This window comes from Brassica oleracea, chromosome C1 (genome assembly GCF_000695525.1).
Source record: "Brassica oleracea var. oleracea cultivar TO1000 chromosome C1, BOL, whole genome shotgun sequence".
NCBI lineage: Eukaryota > Viridiplantae > Streptophyta > Magnoliopsida > Brassicales > Brassicaceae > Brassica > Brassica oleracea.
This window is the reverse complement of record NC_027748.1, coordinates 34,699,452-34,723,384: the sequence shown is the minus strand read 5'-3', so window position 1 is coordinate 34,723,384 and position 23,933 is coordinate 34,699,452. Positions and strand designations below refer to the sequence as shown.

At 34.5% G+C, this 23,933-nt stretch overlaps 4 protein-coding genes across 4 annotated transcripts; 2 read left to right on the top strand and 2 right to left on the bottom strand.

Annotated features, from left to right (window-relative positions):
• The first annotated feature begins 3,014 nt into the window (after positions 1-3,014).
• On the top strand, positions 3,015-6,400 carry LOC106315281 (CDPK-related kinase 2-like). Its single transcript, XM_013753025.1, has 10 exons — positions 3,015-3,755; positions 4,273-4,403; positions 4,533-4,574; positions 4,653-4,761; positions 4,843-5,218; positions 5,293-5,405; positions 5,475-5,582; positions 5,668-5,730; positions 5,815-5,982; positions 6,070-6,400. The coding sequence occupies exons 1-10, from the start codon at positions 3,243-3,245 to the stop codon at positions 6,211-6,213; spliced, it is 1,767 nt and encodes a 588-aa protein (XP_013608479.1). The 5' UTR covers positions 3,015-3,242; the 3' UTR covers positions 6,214-6,400.
• Positions 6,401-12,025: 5,625 nt separating this feature from the next.
• On the bottom strand, positions 12,026-15,009 carry LOC106315287 (polyadenylate-binding protein RBP47B-like). The gene is made up of 6 exons (XM_013753030.1): positions 14,406-15,009; positions 13,263-13,746; positions 13,093-13,175; positions 12,870-13,000; positions 12,673-12,763; positions 12,026-12,365 (listed from the first exon to the last, which is right to left on the bottom strand). The coding sequence occupies exons 1-6, from the start codon at positions 14,805-14,807 to the stop codon at positions 12,252-12,254; spliced, it is 1,305 nt and encodes a 434-aa protein (XP_013608484.1). The 5' UTR covers positions 14,808-15,009; the 3' UTR covers positions 12,026-12,251.
• Positions 15,010-15,789: 780 nt separating this feature from the next.
• Positions 15,790-17,319, bottom strand: LOC106299932 (adenylate isopentenyltransferase 8, chloroplastic). The gene is made up of 2 exons (XM_013735955.1): positions 16,781-17,319; positions 15,790-16,297 (listed from the first exon to the last, which is right to left on the bottom strand). Exons 1-2 carry the CDS (start codon positions 17,284-17,286, stop codon positions 15,829-15,831), a joined length of 975 nt encoding a protein of 324 aa, XP_013591409.1. The 5' UTR covers positions 17,287-17,319; the 3' UTR covers positions 15,790-15,828.
• A 3,017-nt stretch (positions 17,320-20,336) lies between these two features.
• LOC106338260 (glutathione S-transferase T3-like) lies at positions 20,337-21,023 on the top strand. Its single transcript, XM_013777283.1, has one exon. The coding sequence runs from the start codon at positions 20,337-20,339 to the stop codon at positions 21,021-21,023; it is 687 nt and encodes a 228-aa protein (XP_013632737.1).
• The last annotated feature ends 2,910 nt before the right edge of the window (positions 21,024-23,933 follow it).

The following is a 23,933-nucleotide window of genomic DNA, read 5'->3' as shown; positions in this document are numbered from 1 at the left end:
CGAGGATTTTACGTGGATTTAGTTACGATTCTATTACGACGAATTGTTTTCGTGTTCCTTACGTTTTTATTACGACGAATTTATTTAGAGGTTTTTGCGGGTCTTTTACGACGAATCATTTACGAGTTTCTTACGAGGAAGCACAACGACCGCGTTACGTGGAAACCCCACGTGGTCTTTACGACGAAAACTTAATTCTTCTTTACGAGGAAAATATAACCTCGCTAATTAACGAGGAAATGACGACGAATCTTCTCTTACGACAATCATATAACGACGAAACGCCTTTCATCGCCATTTCCTCGTAAGCCTTCTTTTCCGAGGAAATAACGACGATTTTGGCCGTCGTTAAATTTGTGTTTTCTTGTAGTGTATGTTTTGATTTGTTTTTGAGAGATTAATTGGGATTGTAATGTATCATTCTCAAACTTCAGCTTTTTTTTTTATTCACTTGTACTAGTTATGTGACTCGAATATTAGTAGTAGAAAACTAATCATTAATCATGGCATGCTGTCCCAATTTTTAATGTTTTGAATATATGAATAGATGAATGATCAAAAATCAAACGACCAACTTGGTCTATAATAAGATTACTATGTGATTATCCGCGCGGAATAAAATATATATTCTAATAATAGTTGAATACTAACTTTTCATTTTCAACCATATTTATATCATGTCATAAGCTATATATATATATATATATATATATATATATTAATCTGAATATCAATTAAATGTGATTTTTACTCAAATGATTTTTTGATCATTTGTACTTTATTATAACAAAAAAAATTCAACTATAGATCATAAATTTTTTTATATGAGACTTTTAACAGTTTTCATAATTTATAGTCGTTTTAAAATTCAAAATATAACATATACGAAAAATATAAATTTTTATTATATGGTTACTATGATTGTTTGATTTATTTTAATAATATAACATTAAAAAGAATAGAAAAATGTAAATTGTTATCAAATCTTTATTATTAAAATAATTCATTGTCAAATATATATTTCATTTATTTTTGGTAATTTCGTAGCTTTTATTTAAAGAAAAAAAGAAAAATAATAATTGTTAATTAATTTAATGGTTAGTTTAATGAGAATTATATAATATATATTTAGTGGACTAATATATTTCTCTAAAAATTTTAAAAAGTATTCTAGTGATAATACGTGTTATATCTAAAATGTTGTAATGATTTCCTTTTAATATATAGAAGATGTACTAATTGGGAGAAAGAAAATAACAATTAGGTAACTTCTCCGATCTTGTAAAATATTGTTAGAGTGATCATCAAATCAAAGAGTTAGTGAGAATAAAGTCTAGAGATGTGAACCAATTATTTTTCTTGAAGATGATGCGATCAATTAAACATATTAAAAATTGATATCCATCCTGTCCAGATACAACGAAGTTGTTGGATTACAGATATCATGTCTCAAGAACAAGTAGATACGTATTAAAAATCGATTGATATATGTAACGTAATTCTGATTTCGAGGGAGAAGTTGGCTGACTGCCGTTAATTAGTAAAAGATTCCAATTTAGCTTCTTCGCTAACCATTTAGTTTCTACTAGAGAAAATAGAGTAAACAACAACTGTACATATGAAAAAAGCTACTACATATGCATTTCCATGCATATATATATGATTCATATTTTTTAAAATAAAATGGTTCATGGTCAGGGCCGTGCCTGACTATAGGCTGATCAAGCACATGTTTGGGGCCCTGATGTGTATAACTATTTTAAGGGCCAATTTTTTTTACAAAGTGTGGTTAGTTCTAATGGTCTTTGTCCAATTCTTTCCTACAAAAGGTTTGGGGTTCAATTGTTTGTTCCATAATTTTTTATTTTTTTCTATGATAAATAATTGAAGGACCAAAAATATATTTTGTGCTTGGGGGCCCAAAAAAGTCAGGCACGACCATGTTCATGGTTGATAGATAATTTAAGTAAAACCTCTACAAAATTACAAAATTATTACCACCACCGATGACATGCAGTTGTTCCAATTGTAAAACTGTGTTAGAATGGACCACTTTTTGTTTCCATGCTCAAAGAATAAATAAAACTATTTATTTACAGATACACAAACGCATGTACTTGTAGTAATTTAAATTGACTGAGATGTCGTCGTTTATGAGTTTACTATTTCGTTTTTGGGTTGTTTCTTAAGAAATACAGTTCAACAACTCAAATTTATAGAAGACAATATGCACATAATGTAATTCTAATATAGATTATATTTTATTTAAAAAATAAATATATGGATTAATAAATTAGCTAATTTGTTCTTACTAAATAATTATAAACAATATTTACAAATATATTAATCTCATCTTAAGTTGTAGTACTCCCTCCGTTCCCGAAAGTAAAATTTTTTAGATTTATTTTTTGTTTCAAAATGATAATTTTTCTAAAAAATTTAAGGTACTTTTTAATAGTTAATGTTAAAAAGTTGTATACTTCTAAGAAACATTAATTGAAAATATTTGAATTGGTTAAATACTATTGGTTGATATTTATTGGAAAATGTATAATAAAATAAATAATGAATTTTTTTTTTGTCACAGAAATAAATAATGAATTTAATTGTAAATATATATTATATTTTTAATATGCATGAATATTATAAAAAATCTTTTTTTCGGGAACGGATGGAATATTTATTATTAGAATGAAATACCGTTTTTTGTAATCTAATCATTTCTGTAAGATATTTTTTTCCATAAATTGAGATTTTCACAAGTCACCAAGTTATGTTAAACTTCTATTGGTTTTATATTCCTCAAATACGTATGAAAACTACAAAAGAAAAAATATATTAGTCCCCACAAAAAAAAAAAAAGACAAATGATACTGATTAAAAAATACATAAAGTAAAACAACTATATATTGCTTAGAAAAGAATTAACGAAAAAATACATATGTGTAAAAAACAAAATAGAAAGACGTGGCAAAAAGCAACTAATTTCAACCAATCCCACATCTACCTTCATCAGAACAAAACCCAATTTTAAACACACACACCGCAGATCCTGCCATGTGGCTTCTCTCTCCTCTACAGCTCACTTCCCTTCTCTCTCTAAAAACCAGACCTTCAATGTCATTGCTGTGATTCTCATAAAGTCCAGTGTCCGAATCCTTCATCTGTCTTTTTGATTTATTTTTCAAAATATAAATTTTGATTTTTTAATTGTGCTGTAACCGGAGAAGAAGAAGAAGAGTATGGGAGGTTGTACCTCCAAGCCCTCCTCCACCTCCGTGAAACCTAATCCTTACGCACCCAAAGACTCCCTTCCACAAAATGACGATTCTACCCCTGCTCGCACCTCAACCGCCGTAAAGGCTTCTCCTTTCTTCCCCTTCTACACTCCAAGCCCCGCCAGGCACCGCCGCAACAAGAGCCACCGCGACGGCGGAGGAGAGAGCAAGAGCGTCACCGGCACTCCGCTCCGTCAGCTCGCGCGTGCTTTCCACCCTCCTTCTCCGGCGAAACACATACGGGATGTTCTGCGGCGGAGGAAGGAGAAGAAGGAGGGTGCTCCACCGGCGGCGAGGCAGCGAGAGGAGGAGGTGGGGCTGGACAAGAGATTCGGATTCGCCAAGGATTTTCAGAGTAGGATGGAGCTAGGGGAAGAGATTGGGAGAGGGCATTTTGGGTACACTTGCTCTGCTAAGTTCAAGAAAGGAGAGTTCAAGGATCATGAGGTTGCTGTTAAAGTCATCCCTAAATCTAAGGTCAATGTTACTACTCTTTACTAATCTTGAGCTTATGCTTCAATTGGCTTTAAGTTTTCATGCTCTAGTCGTGATGCTTGGTGGTAGAAGAGACTTAGAAGAAGAAAGAAACCATTGATAGGTTCTCTTGATGTTTATTTTCTTCTCTATCAACTTACCTGCCCTCTTGTTTGAGCCATCTCTTTGGAAAAATATATGGCGTGTGGGGACTTTTATGCTTAGAAATTAATATAAACTCGAGTATGTATGAATGAATACATATGAGGTTTAACGTTTCAATATTTCATATATGTTTGTCAAAGGCCAAGATTTTCAATGGTAACAGATGTAAGTTTTGCTGACTTCTTTTGTGGGTGAAAAGTTCTACACGCTTTAAAATTGGTCAATAAACTAGAAGCATAAACATTTTGTGCTCTGCTTATGTTATTAAGGAAATGAAATATCTATGCAGTCAAGTTATTTAACTGTTAGCTTAAATTCATAACAGACTGTTGCTCATTAGTTTATGGTTTGGCAGATGACAACTGCAATATCTGTAGAGGATGTGAGAAGAGAAGTTAAAATCCTCCGGGCGTTGTCAGGACATAACAATCTGGTTCAATTCTATGATGCGTTCGAGGACAATGCCAACGTCTACATCGTTATGGAGTAAGAACACCGTGCTTAGCACACTACATACAATGTTTGAATCAACTAGATTATTATATATATTTTCAGAACTTGGTTTTACTTCAAAAAATGTTCAGCTGTGAATAAACATTTACTTCGAACTTTCAGGTTATGTGGAGGTGGTGAGCTCCTTGACAGAATACTAACAAGGTCTGCTATCAAAAAAATATTTGTTTAAACTTAGAGATGCTCCATTGCCTGACTAACTATTAATATATTCTCTTTTAGGGGAGGAAAATACTCTGAAGATGATGCAAAAGCAGTGCTTATACAGATCCTTAACGTTGTAGCTTTCTGTCATCTCCAAGGAGTTGTTCATCGAGATCTTAAACCAGAGGTGAACCTCATTTCTCGTCCTTAGTTTAAAACTTCTCCCTATTTTAACACCAATCTGAAATACTTTTCATTCATGTACCAGAACTTCTTGTACATTTCCAAGGAGGAGAACTCTCAGTTAAAAGTCATAGACTTTGGTTTATCAGACTTTGTCAGACCAGACGAAAGACTAAACGATATAGTCGGTAGTGCATACTACGTAGCCCCTGAGGTTCTACACAGATCTTACACCACGGAAGCAGATGTATGGAGCATAGGAGTAATAGCTTACATTCTCCTATGTGGAAGCCGTCCCTTTTGGGCAAGAACTGAATCAGGAATCTTCAGAGCAGTTCTTAAAGCTGATCCTAGTTTTGATGAGCCTCCTTGGCCTTCATTGTCCTTGGAAGCAAAAGATTTTGTTAAGCGGCTGTTGTACAAAGACCCTCGGAAAAGAATGACAGCTTCTCAAGCTTTGAGTCAGTAACTCTAAAACTCTCCACAATCTTTGAATACAAATCAATTTAACTTAAGACTTCTTTTTCATTTACAGTGCATCCTTGGATCTCTGGTAGTAAGAAGATGAATATCCCATTTGATATTCTCATCTTCAGGCAGATCAAAGCATACTTGAAGTCTTCTTCTCTGCGCAAAGCTGCTTTGATGGTACATTTTTTTCTTGCAACCTTTGTTCCACACTGTTAGTGTTGATCCTAACTCTTATACTCTCTCCAGGCTCTGTCCAAGACATTAATTACAGATGAGCTTCTTTATCTGAAAGCACAGTTTGCAATCTTAGCACCCAACAAAAATGGTCTCATCACTTTGGATAACATCAGAACGGTATGTGCCTTACTTCTATATCTCTCTGTCTATGGTTAGAGAACAAACAGCTCAAAAGCTAGCTTCGATTTTCTTTGTTGGACAGGCACTTGCTACGAATGCAACAGAAGCAATGAAAGAGTCACGCATCCCAGACTTTCTTGCATTGGTATTGATTCTCCTGTTGTCTTTTGTTCTCGTTTGTTTGCTGTATGGTTTTAACAAAAGATTTGGTGTTGGGAACTATGAACAGTTAAATGGACTACAGTACAAAGGAATGGATTTTGAAGAGTTTTGTGCAGCTTCCATTAGTGTTCATCAGCATGAGTCTCTTGATTGTTGGGAGCAGAGCGTTCGCCATGCTTATGAGCTTTTTGAGATGAATGGAAACAGAGTTATTGTCATTGAAGAACTTGCTTCTGTAAGTTTTGTCTTCTTTCACTTAAAGACTTTTTATTTTCACATTCTTTTGTACTAATTAAAAGGGATCATCACAAATGTTTTGTAGGAGCTCGGCGTTGGATCATCAATCCCAGTCCACACCATTCTACATGATTGGATAAGGCACAGTGATGGGAAGCTGAGCTTCTTAGGTTTTGTCAAATTGTTGCACGGTGTATCTAGTCGACAGCCTTTAGCTAAAACTCGGTGAAGAAGGTAACAGAGGTGAAAGAGGACGAACATACCACAGCTAATGGATGTCAAGAACAATTTTATAGTGTCAAAATAGGGAAATCTAAAGTTCCAAAATATCAGACATGCCTGAAAAGTTGTAATGGGATGATGTTTAAGACCAAACACTTTCTTCTCTAATGTTTTATATCTAAACACTTGAAACACCTGATCCTTGCATATATCTGGGGCCGGTTCTATAGCGATTAGACATGGATTATGCAATGCAACACACAACAATCCCCAATAGTTTTTTATCAAAAAAAAGTCCCCTATAGTGTGGGGAGCATGGTGTATTCCAACATTCAAACTGTGAAGAATCTTCCACGAGCCTTGAGCAACCCAATGGCTTCCAAAACCACTGACCTCCCTTTCATCAGCATTCCGTTGAATAGATTCCCGGCAGCAAGCCAGATCCATTTGGGGGAAAAGGGTATCATGAGGAAAGAGAGAAGAGGGTAACACCACTCTCCAACAATGTATGGTCTCATATAGGTCTAGATGTTTGGAAATGAAAGCAGGTGCAAGAGCATCCTTCCATCTTTGACTCTCTCGGGAGAAGAAGGAACTTGCAAGTACTGAAGAAAGAAGAGATAGAGACAGAAGCTTATGGAGGTGTTATAAGAAGTGTTGGAGTTATGGTGTTTAGCATATCCTCGTGAGTATCCTCCATTCCACTGCTGCCCTGAGTCTCCTCTCCGCTGACACAAAAAGTAGACAACAACACATTAAGACTTTTGGAGAGAGATCTATTGCATTTATCAAACATGTGTGACCATACTAAGGGGAGTGACAAGTTGGGCTTGGAGATCATGTGTTAGATATTCCAACTTGTATAGTCAAAAACTAAAAAACGAGGGAAGGTGCTATATATTCCAACATCTATTGCCTATTATTTATTGTCAACCACTAACTTTATACGTTTCTAATATCACAACATGGATTAGAAAAAACGCTATTACCAAAGTTTAACCTAATCAAACATACTAAATATAGACTGCAGATAGAATGCACCACCAACACCAAAAGTAAAAACTTTTACCTGCTTGTTTGGAGTTCTACCCCAAGATAGTCTGACAGTGTTCGGGTGGGCGTTCGGTATCCATTCGGTTTCGGGTTTAAAGATTTTAGCCCCATTCGGATATTTCTAAATTTCGGCTCGGGTTCGGATAACCCATTTAAATTATTTTTTAAATTTTTAATATTCATTATATGCTTAAAATTTCTCAAAATCTATAAAACAAAATAATATATTACATATAAATTTGTATAATATATGTCAAAATACCTAAAATTAACATATAAATTGGTTTGATTTGAATATTTGGATAGCAAATCAATAGATATTTCAAGTATTTTGGTGTTTTGAATAAATTTTAACTATTTTAGACATTTACTTTTGACTATTTATGTATATTTTCAAGTATTTTAGACAACTTAAAAGTATCTTATATATTTTGGATGTTTTTAATATATATTAAATCTAAAAATAACTAATATATTTAGGTATATAAATCTATTTCGGTTATATTCGGGTACCCGAGATACTTCGGTTCGGGTCGGGTTCGGTTTCGGTTCTTTAGATACCAAAATTTTGAACCCGTTCGGATATTTAATTAATTTCGGTTCGGGTTCGATACTACTTTTTCGGATCGGATTCAGTTCGGTTCTTCGGATCTGGTTTTTTTGCCCAGCCCTAGTTCTTGCCAATGACCGTCCCATTCAAAAATTATATCTAAAACTACATTTAAATTCTATGAAACATATTTTATATACACCAGATCATATAAGAAAAGCCATATGAAAGTCACATTTAAAATTTTTAATCAGTGTATATATGTTAAAATCAAATAAGAAAATCTAAAAAAATCTTTATTAATTAATAACTCTGTAAATTAATAAAATACTATAGTTCCAACATTACTAATGCATAGAATTTTTACTGTAGTAAGTTGTTTCTATCTTGAAGTTTAAGGTATTGATTGTCTGTAGTTTTTAAAATGGTTTTGGTTTTATTTTTCAAAAAATAGTTTTATTCAATCTAGATTTAGACTTTAGTTTTTGTTTCTGTAAAAATCACTTTATTACCAATTCAAATTTTTAACAAATAGATTCTCTAAAATTTAGAAAAATTACTTTTCTAAAGAAAATATTGTTTTATGAACACAAACCAAATCAGTTATCTAATTTATTTATATCTAATTCTTTAAAATAAATCTATGTACTTTATCTATAATTTATTATGAAATATAAGTTTTTGAGTTACTGTTTTTAAAATAAGATCATAAAATTGTTGACAAAAAAAGATCATAAAATTATATATTTGAGTGGCAGATCAACAAAATGGCACTCAAACCTGCAATGACAATGATCAGACAGCCCAAAAGGTGGTCCATCAGGAGACCTAACTGGCGGCCAGTCAGGTGACCCAACTGGCGGTCCGTCAGGAGCCTTGACCTTAGGCTCCTTCACCTTAGGTTCCGAAAAAATCAAACAAATGAAACGTTGATATCTTTGAGCTATAAAATGCATATCTTACTCAAGAGAAAAATAAACAGAGACATGAACAAGAACAAAAGGGCTTGATGCTGAAAAAATTCAATAATTGGAAGAAGGTATCTGAAAAAATCATATTCAATAGCAATGTTCTCGAGATACTACCTTTAAGGTATCTGCAAAAATCATGTTGGCATCGGAGGAGCCTTAGGAACCTTAAGTTTAGGAACCTTTGGAAGCTTAGGAACCTTGAGCTTAGGAAGAGGCTTCGGAAGCTTCAGAGCAATCCCCTTGGGCTCGTTTATCTTAGCTTTCTCTGATTTGCCTGAAAACATATGTTGCATGTGCTTGTTGGTTTGACTGTGTGTATAATAGTCTAACTAACGAGATTGAGAAGAAAAAAATTGCTATAAGTTGATCCGTAAATAATAGTGATTAACATGACAATTTTTAAATACATTTTCTAAGAAAACAAAAATTTCATATTTTCAGCACAAAACAAATATTTTCAACCGCTTGTTTTTGTTGTGGATAATTTGGGCACATTCACTAAGCTATTTTGTTGATAGATTTGACAATTACTACTCTTAAAAAGGTGAAAATAATCACATATGATTACATATACGGTAACTTGATTACTCATTTTTGGAAATGAAATGACATTGAGTGATGATCAATGCCATTAATTTCATACATAAGTATATCATTTAATTTAAATGGAATGGAATAATAAAACTAAACAAAATACAAAGAAAAACATTTCATAACAATTTTGATAAGAAAGAAATTGAATGAATCTAATTATATTTTCCATTCATCTTTTTCCCTTCCTCTTTATTCTTTTTAAGTTTATCATTTACAATCATAATAATAATATCGTTTGAAAATGAATTTATAGCATGGAAAATTTATATGTGATATTTTCTTATGTAATAATAAAAGTTCAATAATGTTATATCTGACAATTACTCTATGGTTGACTTAAACCGGTTGATATGTTTCTGAAAATGAGTTTATGGTTTATTATTCATTTAGAGAATTAGCCAAATAATACATGTGACTTGGTTTTTTGAGATATGGGTTCATAGAAGCAACGACATGACTATGGTATGATGAAGCTTATAGTGTATGAACTACGGAGGCATGGTTAAGTTTTTAAAAAGATTTGTCTTTATACCTATTTTTGGAGGGTTTTGTCTTTGAGATAAAGAGGTTCTGTACGTTTTTGATTTATTTTTGTGAGATTAATCTTTTTTGAATAATGATGAGTTTTTAGCACAAGGATTGCAATGTATCATTTCTCAAACTTCAATTCTTTATTTTTATTTAGTTGACTAGTGATTTGACTCGAATATTAGGTTTAACGTTCTAATATTTTATCTATGTTTGTCAAAAGGCAAAGATTTTCAATGGTAATAGATGTAAGTTTTGCTGACTTTTTTTTTGGTTAAACGTTCTACACGTTTTTAAATTGGTCGATAAACCAGAAGCATAGACACTATGTGCAATATCTATGGTCCTTATGCAATTATGTATTATCTTGCAATCAAGTTATTGAGTGTTAGCTTAATTCATAATAGACTCTGCCTCATTAGTTTTTGCCGTTTGGCAGATGACAACTGCAATATCTATAGAGGATGTGAGAAGAGAAGTAAAATTCCTGCGGGTAACCGAGTTATTGTCATTGAAGAACTTGCTTTAAGTTTGTCTTCTGTCGCTTAGACTTTTTATTTTCATATTCTTTTGTACTAATTAAAGGGATCTTCACAAATTTTTTGTAGGAGCTCGGCGTTGGATCATCAATCCCAGTCCACACCATTCTACATGATTGGATAAGGCACAGTGATGGGAAGCTGAGCTTCTTAGGTTTTGTCAAATTGTTGCACGGTGTACTACCCATCAACCTTTAGCTAAAACTCGGTGAAGAAGGTGGTAACTTGAGGTTATAACAGAGGTGAAAGAGGACGAACATACCACAGCTAATGGATGTCAAGAACAATTTTATAGTGTCTAAGGAAATCAAAGTTCTGGTAAAGAAAAAGAGTACTGAAAATATCAGACAGGTTTAAAAAGTTGTAATGAGATAATGTTTATGACAAATTGATGAGATTAAATCACACAAAGGTGTTTAGGAAGAATATTATTAGACTCTCATGAAAATAATGTTACAAGATGCATAGTTTATATAGAGAATAAATCAACTAATTTCCTATACTAATATGGAATAGTATATAATAGATAATAATAAGTTTTCTATTCTAATATATTAATTTATATCCTAATATTGACCATTGGATTATGTCGATCTTCTAGATCTCCTAATACCCTCCCTCAAGCTCATATGTGGTAATACATATGAGATTGGACAATCTTCAAAATATAGTAGTAAAAATAACTCAAAGGCTTGTGAAACAACGATGGTTGTTAATTTTGTGGAAGCTTGATGAATGTCCCATAACTCTTTTTGCCACTTCGCGAGTTGAGATAGATGATCTGATTTTTGGTTTGATTGTTTGTTTTATCCATCCTACAATGAGATGATTATTTGCTGTCCAATCTTCACGGTAGGATGAATCGGCTACCGGTAGACTGCCGTCAAGAAATCTGAATCTTTCGTGAGTTAATAACCATACGAAAGTTGATGAATGAATTTTCTTTGCTTCAAATTGAGAAACAAATGAATAGAGAATAGGTTTGCTGATTTGCGATTTTGCAAAGACAACAAAACTATGATTGAATGAAAATCTTCTTCTTCAAGTCGTGAATAAAGAAGTTCTGAATGAAGCATTGTTGTTCTGCGATTTTTGCAAAGCAACACGAAAATAAAGAATTTAGAAGTATTTTATGTTTTTAGTTTTGTTCTTGCTCTGATACCATGACAAATTGATGAGAGTAAATCCCACAAGGTGTTTAGAAATAATATTATTAGACTCTCATGAAAATAATGTTACAAGATGCATAATTTATATAGAAAATAAATCAACTAATTTCCTAAACTAATATGGAAAGTATATAATAGATTATAATAAGTTTTCTATTCTAATATATTAATGTATATCCTAATATTGACCATTGGATTACGTCGATCTTCTAGATCTCCTAATAGTTTATAACATTTTCTTCTCTAATGTTTTATATCTAAACACTTGAAACATCTGTTTCTCACATGGGTCTAGAGAGTCTTGAAGATGAAGTAGGTGCAAGAGCATCGCCATTCTTCCATCTTTGACTCTCTTAGGACAATAAGAAACTACAAGTACTGAAAAAAAGAAGAGAGAGACGGAAGCTTATGGAGATGTTGTAAGAAGGTGACGGTTTTACGTTTTAAAGCAAACATGATCCAACAAGCACAACCATAACTATTTGTCTAAGACAAAACCAGTAGTAACCAAAATCTTTGAATCTCCAAACAACAACATAAGTCTAACGAAACCAAATCCATCTAACAAAATTCTCCTTTTCTACTACAAGTTTAGCATTGATTGATTGTGTTGTGATCATGATCACTTGAGTCTCTTCTCTTCAAGTCTCGGCAGGATAGGTGTTGGAGTCCTGGTGGTTAGCATATCCTCCGTTGTTGTAACCTTGCCCTCGTGAGTATCCTCCATTCCATTGCTGCCCTGAGTCTCCTCTCCACTGCCACACAACACATTAAGATTATTGGAGAGAGATCTATTGGATTTATGAAACATGTGTGACCATGTTAAGGGAAGTGACATGTTGGGTTTGGAGATCATGTGTTAGATATTCCCACTTCTATAGTCAAAAAGAGAAAACTAGGGAAGGTGCTATATATTCCAAGATCTATTGCCTATTATTGTCAACCACTAACTTAGCTTATATACATATATACGTTTCTAATATCACAACATAAAATATAAAAAAAACATATTACCAAAGTTTGTCCTGATCAAAATACCAACTCCAAAGTAAAAAGTTTTACCTTGTTTGGGGTTCTTCCCCATGAGAGCCTGACAGTGTTCTTGCCAATGACTGTCCCGTTCAAACTCTGGATGGCATCATCAGCACTTTTCCTGTCAAAACCAAAAGTAAGCAAGTTGCTATGAGATTACACATTATCTGATATATATACTAAGCACCTACAGGTTGGCTGGTTCGGTCTTAGGTAAAGAACCGTACCTGTTAGCAAACTGGACAAATCCACATCCTTTGCCTACTGGGATCTTCACTGAAACAACCTCACCAAACTCTGTAAAAGGTTGTCTGAGGTCTTCATCAGTAACGTCAGGGTCAAGGCCACCAACGAATATCTGCATTAGAAAATAAGAGAAAATGAGTAGAAGCTAGGCAATACACAGCTTACATAGTAAAAGCAGGGGAAAGGCTATATATAGCAACTCACTGTTGAGTTGTTTGATTCACCATCAGCTTGTGAACCATTAGCCATAGAACCATTTGCTCCATGTCCACCAGCCACTATCACAGCTATTCCAATCAAAACATAAAACTTTATAGTTCAAAAGCTCTGTCAAGTGCATCAAGACTTACTTATAGGTCAAGAATATATGTTACCTTGTGAAGAATGTTGTTGATGATTAGCAACAGCCCTTTTAGGAGTCGCAATACCAACTCTCATTTGCCTGTTGGAACACAAAGCTCCATTCATCTCAGTCAAAGCCCTTGACCTGTCACTTTCATCACCAAACCTAACAAAACCGTAGCCTTTGGACCGGCCGGTGTTGGAATCGATCACAACTTTGGCGCTTTTGACAGATGGATATCTCTCAGCAAACAACTCTTGCAACATAGCATCAGTCACGTCCGGAGACAAATCTCCAACGAATACCGACAGCTCTGGACCATTCTCAACAGCTCTCTTCTCACCAGTACTGAAAGATGCCCAGTTTAGACGAAAGAGCTGCTCTGAGTTAGGCATTACTGAACCACTGAAGGTCTGAAGAACCTCTTCAGCTGCGGCACGTGTAAGAAACTCAACAAAACCGTACCCTTCTGATTGACATGTTAGCTTGTTACGAATCACTTTCACAGAAGAAACCTGCACGTCATTAAAAAAAGAAAACTAAAAATGAAAATCTTACCCAATTAGTCTTCTTCTTTTTTTTTCATATGATAGAATTCATTCCACAATTGAATACAAGTTTAATACATAAACTGCCGGCATAAGGAGAAAGCCTCAGAACCAAAAGCACACAAAAAAGGTGGCAACTAAACCCCATACCAGGACAACTTAAGCATAACAACTAAAACCACCACTAGACCCACATATAAGATAAACAACTACACATGAGCAAGAAACAAACCAGCTCAACAGACTTTAACATGCATTTGGTCCTGCATTAAACAAATCTTGCCCAATTAGTCTCTTTACATGCATTTATTTTTCAAGAAAAGTTTTTTTTATCTAAAAGTGGCAATGTACAACAGTACGTTTTTCTACCCTACCGAAAATCTGAAATTGTGTTCTGTCCTTTTCAGAGCAATGCTGTCTTCCATTACCCTATTTGTCTCTAGGGCAAAATTCAATAATAATTGGATCTAATCCAAAACGAGAACTTTGCCAAAAAAAGAAAGTCCTTACCTAGAGACAAATCAAACTCAAACACACAAGAAACTCAAGAACATGTCCTAAATCATTTTTCACCAAAACTTCCACGTAACAAACATTCACTGAACAGATTCATAAAACACTTTTACCTCGCCTGTGTGAGAAAAACAGGTATGGAGATAGGTCTCGTCCATCCAATGAAGAAGATCACCAACCCATAGAGTCTTGACGTCTTCTCCAGATCCACGCTCGTGTGGCGGCTTGTGTTGATGTTGCTGCTGCTGGTGATACGGTGCGTATTGGAAGTGAGGATGGTGATAAGGACCTTGATTGTAAGGAACGTATTGGTGAGGATACATCATCATCTGTTGCTGCTGCATCATCATCATGTTCATGGCCGCCGCACCTGGATACTGCATAGCCGCCGCCGTCGTCATCCAATGCTGCTGCTGATGCTGCCACTGCTGAGGCGGCGGAGGGGTTGGTTGTTGGATAGGAGGCGTGGCTCCGGGAGTTGATAACGACGAATCTGAGCCGTTGGTCGTCTGCATCTTAAAAGTATTGTTTCTAAAGATCCGATCTGATAACTCCGTGAATAGAGTCTCCGAGTTAGATTTAAGTACTTGAATATCTCTTCACGTAGAGAGAGAGAGAGAGACCTCGTTGAGCTCTGGTTATCACGGAGAGAGAGAGGAGAGAGAGTTTGGTCTTAAAAAAGGGAGGCGGGTGGAGAGAGAGATTGTGGATTTGAGGGCATCTGCCTCAATGAACGTTGAATGGGTTTCGTAACTTTAATTTTTTATTATTTTTTTTATTTTTCCGTTTGATTTATAAAAAAAAAAAAATTTAACAGATCAATCGCGGACTACCATGTAGTGTAGAGCCCACGATACAGTGATGAACCTGGTTCATTCCAGTGAATCTACAGGAGCTAAGTTCACACAAAAAAAAAAATATTTTAATATTTTTTTTTTTGGAAAAAGTGTGAATCTCTGCTTTAAAGTTTCAATGCAGATGCTCCGAGGGGGTTTAAGGCTGAATCTATGGGTCTTTGGGAAATGGCCGATGCGTGGGGCCCAGTTTCTTACCGAAGCCGTGGATGTGTGGTTTTTTTTTAGATGGACGGCTCTGATTCCACCGCAGTTTCACCACTTGCATTTAATTTTTTCCGTAGGGTTTATAAATTAACTGAATTAATTAAACTCACGAGGGTAAAACTCCATATCTACGGATTAACCGTCTTTTTTTTTTACTGTCAAGAAAGGGAAACATAGGAGATGTACCGGAAAGAAAACGTGAGAAATTCATCTAAAGGTGTCTTTCTTTAATTGGTTAAATCTTTTTTATATTTAAATTTAAATCGTTATATTATATATTAATTAATATGTATAAGATACTCAGTTGAGGGATATATTAATTAATGGCATTAATTTTTATCTAGTTGTGAGAGCATCTTATTTTTGAGGAAATTTTTTTTTTTTAAATATAACAAAACTGAAAGAGAGGAAGTGATACATAGTAAAATTTGTATTTATTGATAATATGAGGAGAATGATAGAAAAATTGAAACACCTAGTCTTCGAGCACGAAGCGTTTCACTATCTTGACGCTTTTCTCCAAAACGTTCTTGTCCCAAACCTCTCTCGACTGTGCCCTGAATGATGCCGTAGCGTCCAACCTGTGAATCTCCCAACCACTGCTTCTCAGCTTCATGATCCTATCTATCTGCTTCTTTGAAAGCCTCCAGGTGTTTTCTTTGATCTCCTGAACTGCTTCCTCGTACGCAACTTTTCTTGCTGGGTCCCACCCACACACCTTGACGTTTTTCTCCGGCGGGTAGACTCCGAAGTACCGGTCGAACTCCGGTACTCCTATAGACTTGTGAATCCCGGTTCGGGTTGTGGACCGGGAGTCTCTAGAGTTGTAGAAATCGGCGAGCTCCTCGAACATCCCTGATTCCATCATTTGGTCGACACGTTTTGAGAGGTAGTGGTACAGGACTGAGACTGAGACGTCCACCCAGAGGAAGCAGCAATCGTACCTTTTGATCAAAGCAAGACATAACAATAATGTTCTATATATATATGATTATAGATGATGCACGAATGAAGTTAAATACATGTGAAATAAATTAAAACTCGAAGAAATAAAACATTTTGTACTATTAGATTTATTATAAAATGGCANGGTGGCTGCTTTAGAGTGCCACATTGCTTCTTCTTTTTTTAAAAATTATTTCCTTTATTCATGTTTTCTTCATCTTTAAATTATTTGGGGCTTTAGAGTGCCAAATTGCTTTGTTAGCAGAACAGGTTCAATCTCTTGTATCCACAACTACATGATTACCAAGAGTCCAAGACGTTCCATGCAAACAGAAGATTCTCCTTTCGTTGGCGTTTGACATTTCACGTTCAAATATAAACAATGGTCTAATACGTTTTAAGATTTTGAATTCATTTTGAACTTTTTTGGACAAACTACTATATATAAATATGAACGTCAAGACATATACTTTAGATCATACCTCAACTCGATAGGTATCAACGGTTTAGAGAATGGATTTGTTTCAGGGTCAAAATGTTCAACAAGGAGGGCATGAATGTAGGAGTTAGATCCCCCTGCTATTATAGGGAGCTTCCCACGAGAGGTCATGTCAGAGATGGACCCCGACGCCAAAGAGCGGAACTCCGAGGCAGTTAGTTCGGGGCCATCCACAGGAAGTTCACCGAGTAGATGGTGAGGGACTCCACATTTCTCAGGGATAGTGATTTGGTTCGTCGTGATCTCCAACCCCTTGTAGAATTGCATTTTGTCAGAGTTGATGATCTCGGCGGAGAAACGGGTTGCAAGATCGACTGAGAGGCGTGACTTTCCTGTCCCGGTAGATCCCATGATGACAACCACTTTCTCCTTGCGTGATTGGTCAATGCAAACGGTCATGGGAGCTACTGACAGTGGTCGCACTCGATGTCGCCTAGGAGTGGTAGGGACGAGGGAACGAGAGACGAAGGAAGAGGTAAGTGCTTGCATGTCTACCCGGAAGGAGACAAATGTTGTTTATGTTTTCTTCTATAACCTCTATCTAGATCTCTGCTCATGAGTCTAGTAGTGGTATGCTTTTTATACACTGATAACAAACACAAAATCAAAAAGGATCTTTGAAAAGTTGTTTATAAGGTTAGATATCCATTATATAATAACTGAGAAGCATTACAATATGTAAAATATGCCAATTGTCATCATTAGAATAATTTTAAGAATTTTTAATTAATAGATATGTTGGTCCATCTAAACATATATTATATTTATTACTAATCCCTTTAGTTTAACCATAAAATTAATTTGTAATCTACAAAAAAAAATAATTTTTTTTTTTTTAAATAAAAATTACGAAATTACCTAATATGGTTAAAATATATATGATAATTAATTAATTTGAATAAGAAAGATTTGATAACAATTTATGTATCATCTATTATTTTTGTTTAATTTTATATTATTAAAATAAATTGAATAATCATATTAGACATATAATGAAAATTTATATTTTTTCTATATGTTAAATTATATTATTTTGTATATGAAGATATCCAACTTTTTAAAATAACTGGCTGAAAATAGTGATAAACATATGTTAGAATACCGGTACAGTATATTTACATTTATAAGTATATATATATATATATATATATATATATATACCCTCACATTTTAAATATAAAATCATTATCCTTAAATTTAAAATATAAAATAAAATTGTATGAGTACTTGCTGTGTTCTCCGTAAATATGGACTAGCTTTTGGATCGTGTGAATTGCTAGTAAGATAAAAGGATCAAGAATTTGTTTAAAGAATAGATCGAAGATGTGGATTACTTTTTACAACCTAGTTATTTATGTACGAATGTGTTTTTTTTAATGCTTTTCCAAAAATAAGAAATCAAATAAGTAAGAATAACATAATTTTCACACGGAACATTAGAGCACCATTGACCCAGGTGCTTAATGGGGTGCTTAATGATTTTTGGATTAAAGAAAAAAAAGAAAATGAAGTAATTAGAGAGGAAGCAGTGTTTAATTAAGCTTTTGAAGAAGCGCGTCTTATTGAACACGTGTGGTGCTCTCGTCACTCCGCGTCCCTTTCTCTCTCTCTCACGAAACACAAGTCTCTTGTGTTTCTCTCTCTACGACTTCGCCGATGTCGTCTTCTCTCTCTTGACGAAACCGATATCCCCTCGACGCCTCCGTGATCAATCGACGATGATCTCTCCTTGTTTCTCTCGCTCTCCTCGACGCCTCCGTGATCAATCGACGATGAAAGCGTCTTCGTCTCTCTCGCTCTCTTTAACGCGTCCTCGACGAAATCGACGATGATCTCTCCTCGTCTCTCTGTCTCTCTCCTCGACGACTCCGCGATGAATCTCTCGGCGTCTCGCGGTGTCGATTTCCTCAAGGATGAAAATCCTCCATCTCTCTCTCGATGGCTCACCGTGATGAGGTATCACTTCACACCTCTCTCAGGGCCGGAGCTCTCCTCTACGAAATCAAAAGAAAGGTAAAGCTATGTATGTCGTTCTTTGATATTTTTATTAGTTTGTTGTGTTCGTTCCAGCCTCATGATTTGTCTCTGTCTTTGTTTCTTCAGATGGACGGAGCAAGAGACGAAGGTTCGTCAAACAAGACGACTACAATGAAGCGTCCGTGATTCTCGTCCGCAATACAGGTAAAACTTCAACATGATTTGATCTGTCAAATGCATTGAACGTTTGATAAAAAGCTTTGGTTATATTCGTAGGTCGTTTATAATTGAGTTGAGATGGTATGAAATTGAATTGAGATAGTATGAACTGAATCGGGTGTCATGAATGGTTCTTGTCTTAATTGTTTAAGAGTTCTATTATATGATTTAGCTTCTGGTCTGAATTGAATCGAGTCTCCTGAATTTGTTTTGTTTCTGTTTGTCATGAATGGTTCTTTGTCTCTGTTTCTTGTGTTTGTTATTGATATTGATTGAACGTTTTTAAAAAAGCTTTGTGTTTTATTCGTTGGTCGTTTATGATATTGATTGCAAGTGTTAACGAGTGTGGTCTCAACTGAATTGATTTTCGTTCTTGTCTGACTTGAATAGATTGTTTATGATCATGTGATTTGTGTCTGTGTGTTATGTACACCAATTGATCCGTAACTGAACTGAATCGAGGGTCATGAATGGTTCTGGTCTGAGTTGTTTACGAGTTCAATTATATTATTTAGCTTTTGGTCTTAATTGAATCGAGTGTCATGAATTTGATTCCTTGATCTATTGCTCATTTTTGTTTTTTTTCCTGTGTGTTTGTCTGTTGAGTTGCATAAATCAAAGTAGATGAGGAAGAATCGTCAAAGCAGAAGATTGCATTTACTGGAGCAATACAGGTAAATGTCTTCATCTTTTAATCGTTCATTGAAAGTTTTATGGTTGAGTTAGGTAGTTAATATTTTGGTCAGTTGGCATTGATGTTCGTAATTAATAGAAGTGATGTTGAATTGAGAAAAGGATTGCGTGTGGTTGAGTTAGGTAGTTGAATGAGTTGCTTTGTTTTTGAAAATGAATTGAAATGTCAATAATAAAATACTTGGTTTGTGTTTGATTATGGTTGTGAAATGGTAATATTAATAGAAGTTAGATATATGTCAACTCGAATATGTTTGTTGTTAGTTGTTTTGAGTCTTGAATGGATTCCTATGTGTTATTTCTCTTCCATTTTTAAAACTCTGCCATTGAATTCTCGATAATATCTCTCTTCCATCTTTAGAACTCCTTCCTTTTTTCCATCTCCAACAGATTCCTATCTGTTATTTCTCACCTCATTCACTTCGGAAATGGATTTTAATCCATTCACGTAGCCTTCAAACTTTGTTGAACTGCTTAGCAGTCAACAAAATATTGTCTTTGGTAACGTATCAGATAGCGTATCACAATCTTCATATTAAGTTCCCTTCACCGAGGATTCAAACTTTTGTGAAGACAGTCAAGTAGTGACTAAAGAAAGAAGGACGTGGACGCCTTCAGACGATGTGGTGCTCATCAGCTCGTGGTTAAACATGAGCAAAGATCCCATAATAGGGAATGAGCAAAGGTCTAATGCTTTCTGGAAAAGAATAGCTGAGTACTTCTCTGCTAGTCGAAAGCTTGCTGGCTGTGACAAGAGAGAGGCATCTCACTGCAAGAATCGTTGGCAGGAGATCAATGACTTAGTATGCAAGTTTTCTGGAGCATATGAGGCTGCAGCCAGAGAGAGAAGCAGTAGGCAAAATGAGAATGATGTTCTCAAACTAGCCCACAAAATCGTCTTCACCAACCATAAAAAAAGGTTTACTCTTGAGCATGTTTGGAAAGAGTTGCGTAATGACCAAAAGTGGTGTGCCCTGTCTACTGCTAAAAAAGATGGAAGCTCCAAGAAGAGGAGGTGTGAGGATGGTTCAGATTCAACAAGCTATAAAGCAACTGAAGAAGATTCTGCTCTTGATGATGAAGGAACAAATCGTCCCCCGGGTGTTAAGGCAGCAAAGAAAGGCAGCAAAGAAAGGCTGTCTAAGAAGCCAATGGTTGATGGGAAGGAGCTGTCTCAGTTTCAGACAATGTGGAGCCTCAAGAAGCAAGATTTAGAGGTGAAAGAAAGGCTATCCAAGATGAAGTTACTGGACAGTCTCATTGCTAAACAAGAACCTCTTGTGGATTATGAAGAAGCTTTGAAGAAGAAACTCATTGATGAGTTAATGTCTAATTAGTTTAAGTGGTTTCGGTTTGTCTTGTTTGTCTTGTTCTTGTTCTGTTATGTAGTTTATCTTGTTGCTTAAGTTTCTATTGTCATGGAGTTTTTGTGTAAGTGTAACTTGTTGCATAAGTTTCTGTTTAATATATATGTTTCGTGTTCTAATGTTGATCTTTTGTATCTTGTTCTTGTTGTCAGGTGAACGAAGGAGCATCCTTGTTCTGTTGGAGCATCCGTGTGCCGTTGGAGCATCCTTGTTCTGTTGTATTTTGTTTGCTTGTATCACGGGTTGTATTTTGTTTGCTTGTATCACGGATTGTATCTTGTTTTGTTGTGCTCTTCTGTGCATTGTACTCTTGTTTCCTTGTATCACGGACCTAGAATCTTGTTTGTATGCATGTACGTGTAGCATTATTTGGTTTCGCGAGACTTGTATCATCAAGCAGTTTCATGTGTGGCATTATAAAGTATTCAAGCTTATGTCTTTCTTTGTACCATTCCATCTTTAGTACCAATTCATTTTCTCTCTTTCTCATAGTTTCATCGAACCAATATCAAACCAAGATATTCTCTCTTGTCACCAAACCAAGATCACCCTTTGATCAAAGTCACATTTATCTCATTCTCACCAAACCAAGATCACAAATCGTATAAACATTAAAGATCATCTTTGATCACCAGATCATATTATCACCCTTTCTTCCATCTCAAGTTCTCTCTTTAATCTCAAGTTCTTTCTTCCTTTTCTTTTTAATCACTTTGTCAACCTCATCTTCTCTCTTAATCACTTTCTCAAACTCATCTTCTCTCTTTAAAAACTTCAGCAACCTCACTCTCAAATTAAAAAAAAAACAACCAGAAACACTCTTGCTTTCACTCATATCCAAAACACCTAAGTTTCATTCTTTACTCATCTTCTCTTTTCAATCACCATATATGACTTCTTCTTCTCAAAACACTTTAGACGAATCATTTGATGAGTTTTCTTTTATTATGTTTTATTTAATAAATAAATTTTATCTTTAATAAAAACAATGTTTAAATTTTTTGTTAAGAACCCCAAAATAAGAGTCTCCCATTGGAGCACGAAAATGTTCGGAGTTCTTAGCGTTGCCTCTTAAATCACTTTTACAACTTAAAATTATTTAAAAAAAATAAGCACCCCTAATTGAGTATTTGGGTTAATGGTGCTCTTATGTTCAACATCCCAAACATATCGGAAACGTTTCCATAAACTGATCGTAACGTCTCCAAAAGCTTTTGCCGTCCCCACCATCTCTGAAACGTCTCCCCAGCGTCCCCACCGTACCATGTCTCCGTCCCGGAAGCGCAGCTGGTACGTGAGACGGCAGTGAATTGAGCCGTCCCCGTGCTTCATTATGATTATCATAACGGATGACCTAGCTTAAATGGACGCTTTTGGTTTGCTTGATCATGCAGTGTTTGTCAGATGATTTGCGAGGATTCGTCATGTTTTTTTCTGGGACAGATGAAAGATCGTAATCGTTAAAAACCTGCGTGAAGGTAAATCACTGGTCTCTCTCATTTGTCTAAACAAGCATTTTTTTGAATACGTAGTCTACATTTCTCCTGGGAAAATGTGTGAGGTCCATACAAATCTGGGTTAGGTTTTGAGTGCAGAAGAATGTAAAAAAAGAAAAAGATTTAATATTCGCTTCTTAAAGAGGTATTAGGTTTAATGATTATAGGCTTTATGGATTTTAAGGTGTCCACCTTTGCTAAGGAACTTCCAACATTCTGGAAATGAATAGATCAATTAATTAGCAAATACTAAACTCTTTAAATAATGGTTCCGAAGATGCTACGACAAACAAGAAGAGCTCAAAATCTTTATAGCAAATTAATGAAGCATCTAGTTAAACCATTTACTCAGGTATCTAACGTTGTTTAAACCTTTTAATTTTTGGCATTCTCTTTGAGGATTACAGTCTAGAAGCATGCAATGCAAGTAAAGTGGTAATAGTAATAGTACTATAATGGAGAATTGGTGATATGTCTCGGTCATAAACATGAATTTAGATTTTGGTTAGTTGCTGTGGAAAACGTAGATTGCTCTGGTCATAAGAAAAAGCTATGTACACAGCAAGAGAAGAGAAGAAGCAAGTAGTAGGTGCTGACACGCAGTGAAGTGATCACAATGGATATGTATCAAATTATTGAACATGTGACAAGACAAAAAGGTTTATTTTAGAACTAGGGATTAATTATTTCATGCCAGTTCTATTCTATATTGTTTGATTAGTCTACATATATACACACATTAATTTTTCTTTAGTCAAAATACTTGAGATTTTTTAATATATAGTCTACATATATATATATACTAGGTGTTCTACCCGCATGTGCGGACATAGTGTTCATATAGATATTTATCTGTTTATAACTATTAAATCAAAACCAACATAATAAATTATTAATTATGTTTTAAAAAAGATAAATCAAACATTAAACTTTATATTTTATAATAAAAAATATTATTTCAGATAAAAAACACAACATATTTAAGAATTATCTTATGTTTTAAAATATATTTTATTTTTGAGAATTTTATTATATTTACTTATAGTCAATTATCAAATATACCATATAAACAAATATTATTAATATATATTCATTAGTTTTTATCAAAAAAAATATATTCTTATTGTTGAGTTAAATTTTAAAAAAATTCCCATATATTTTAGAAAATATATTTATTTGCTAGATTAGCATTTAATTATAAATTGTTTTATATCTAACTATAAATTTTATAATAAAATATTATTTTCAGATAACAACAGAATAAATCTAAGAATTATCTTATGTTTTAAAACATGTTTTTATTTTTGAAAATTTTATTATATTTATTTATAGTCAATTATCTAACATAAAATATAAATATAATAGTATTAATAGAAATTTGTTT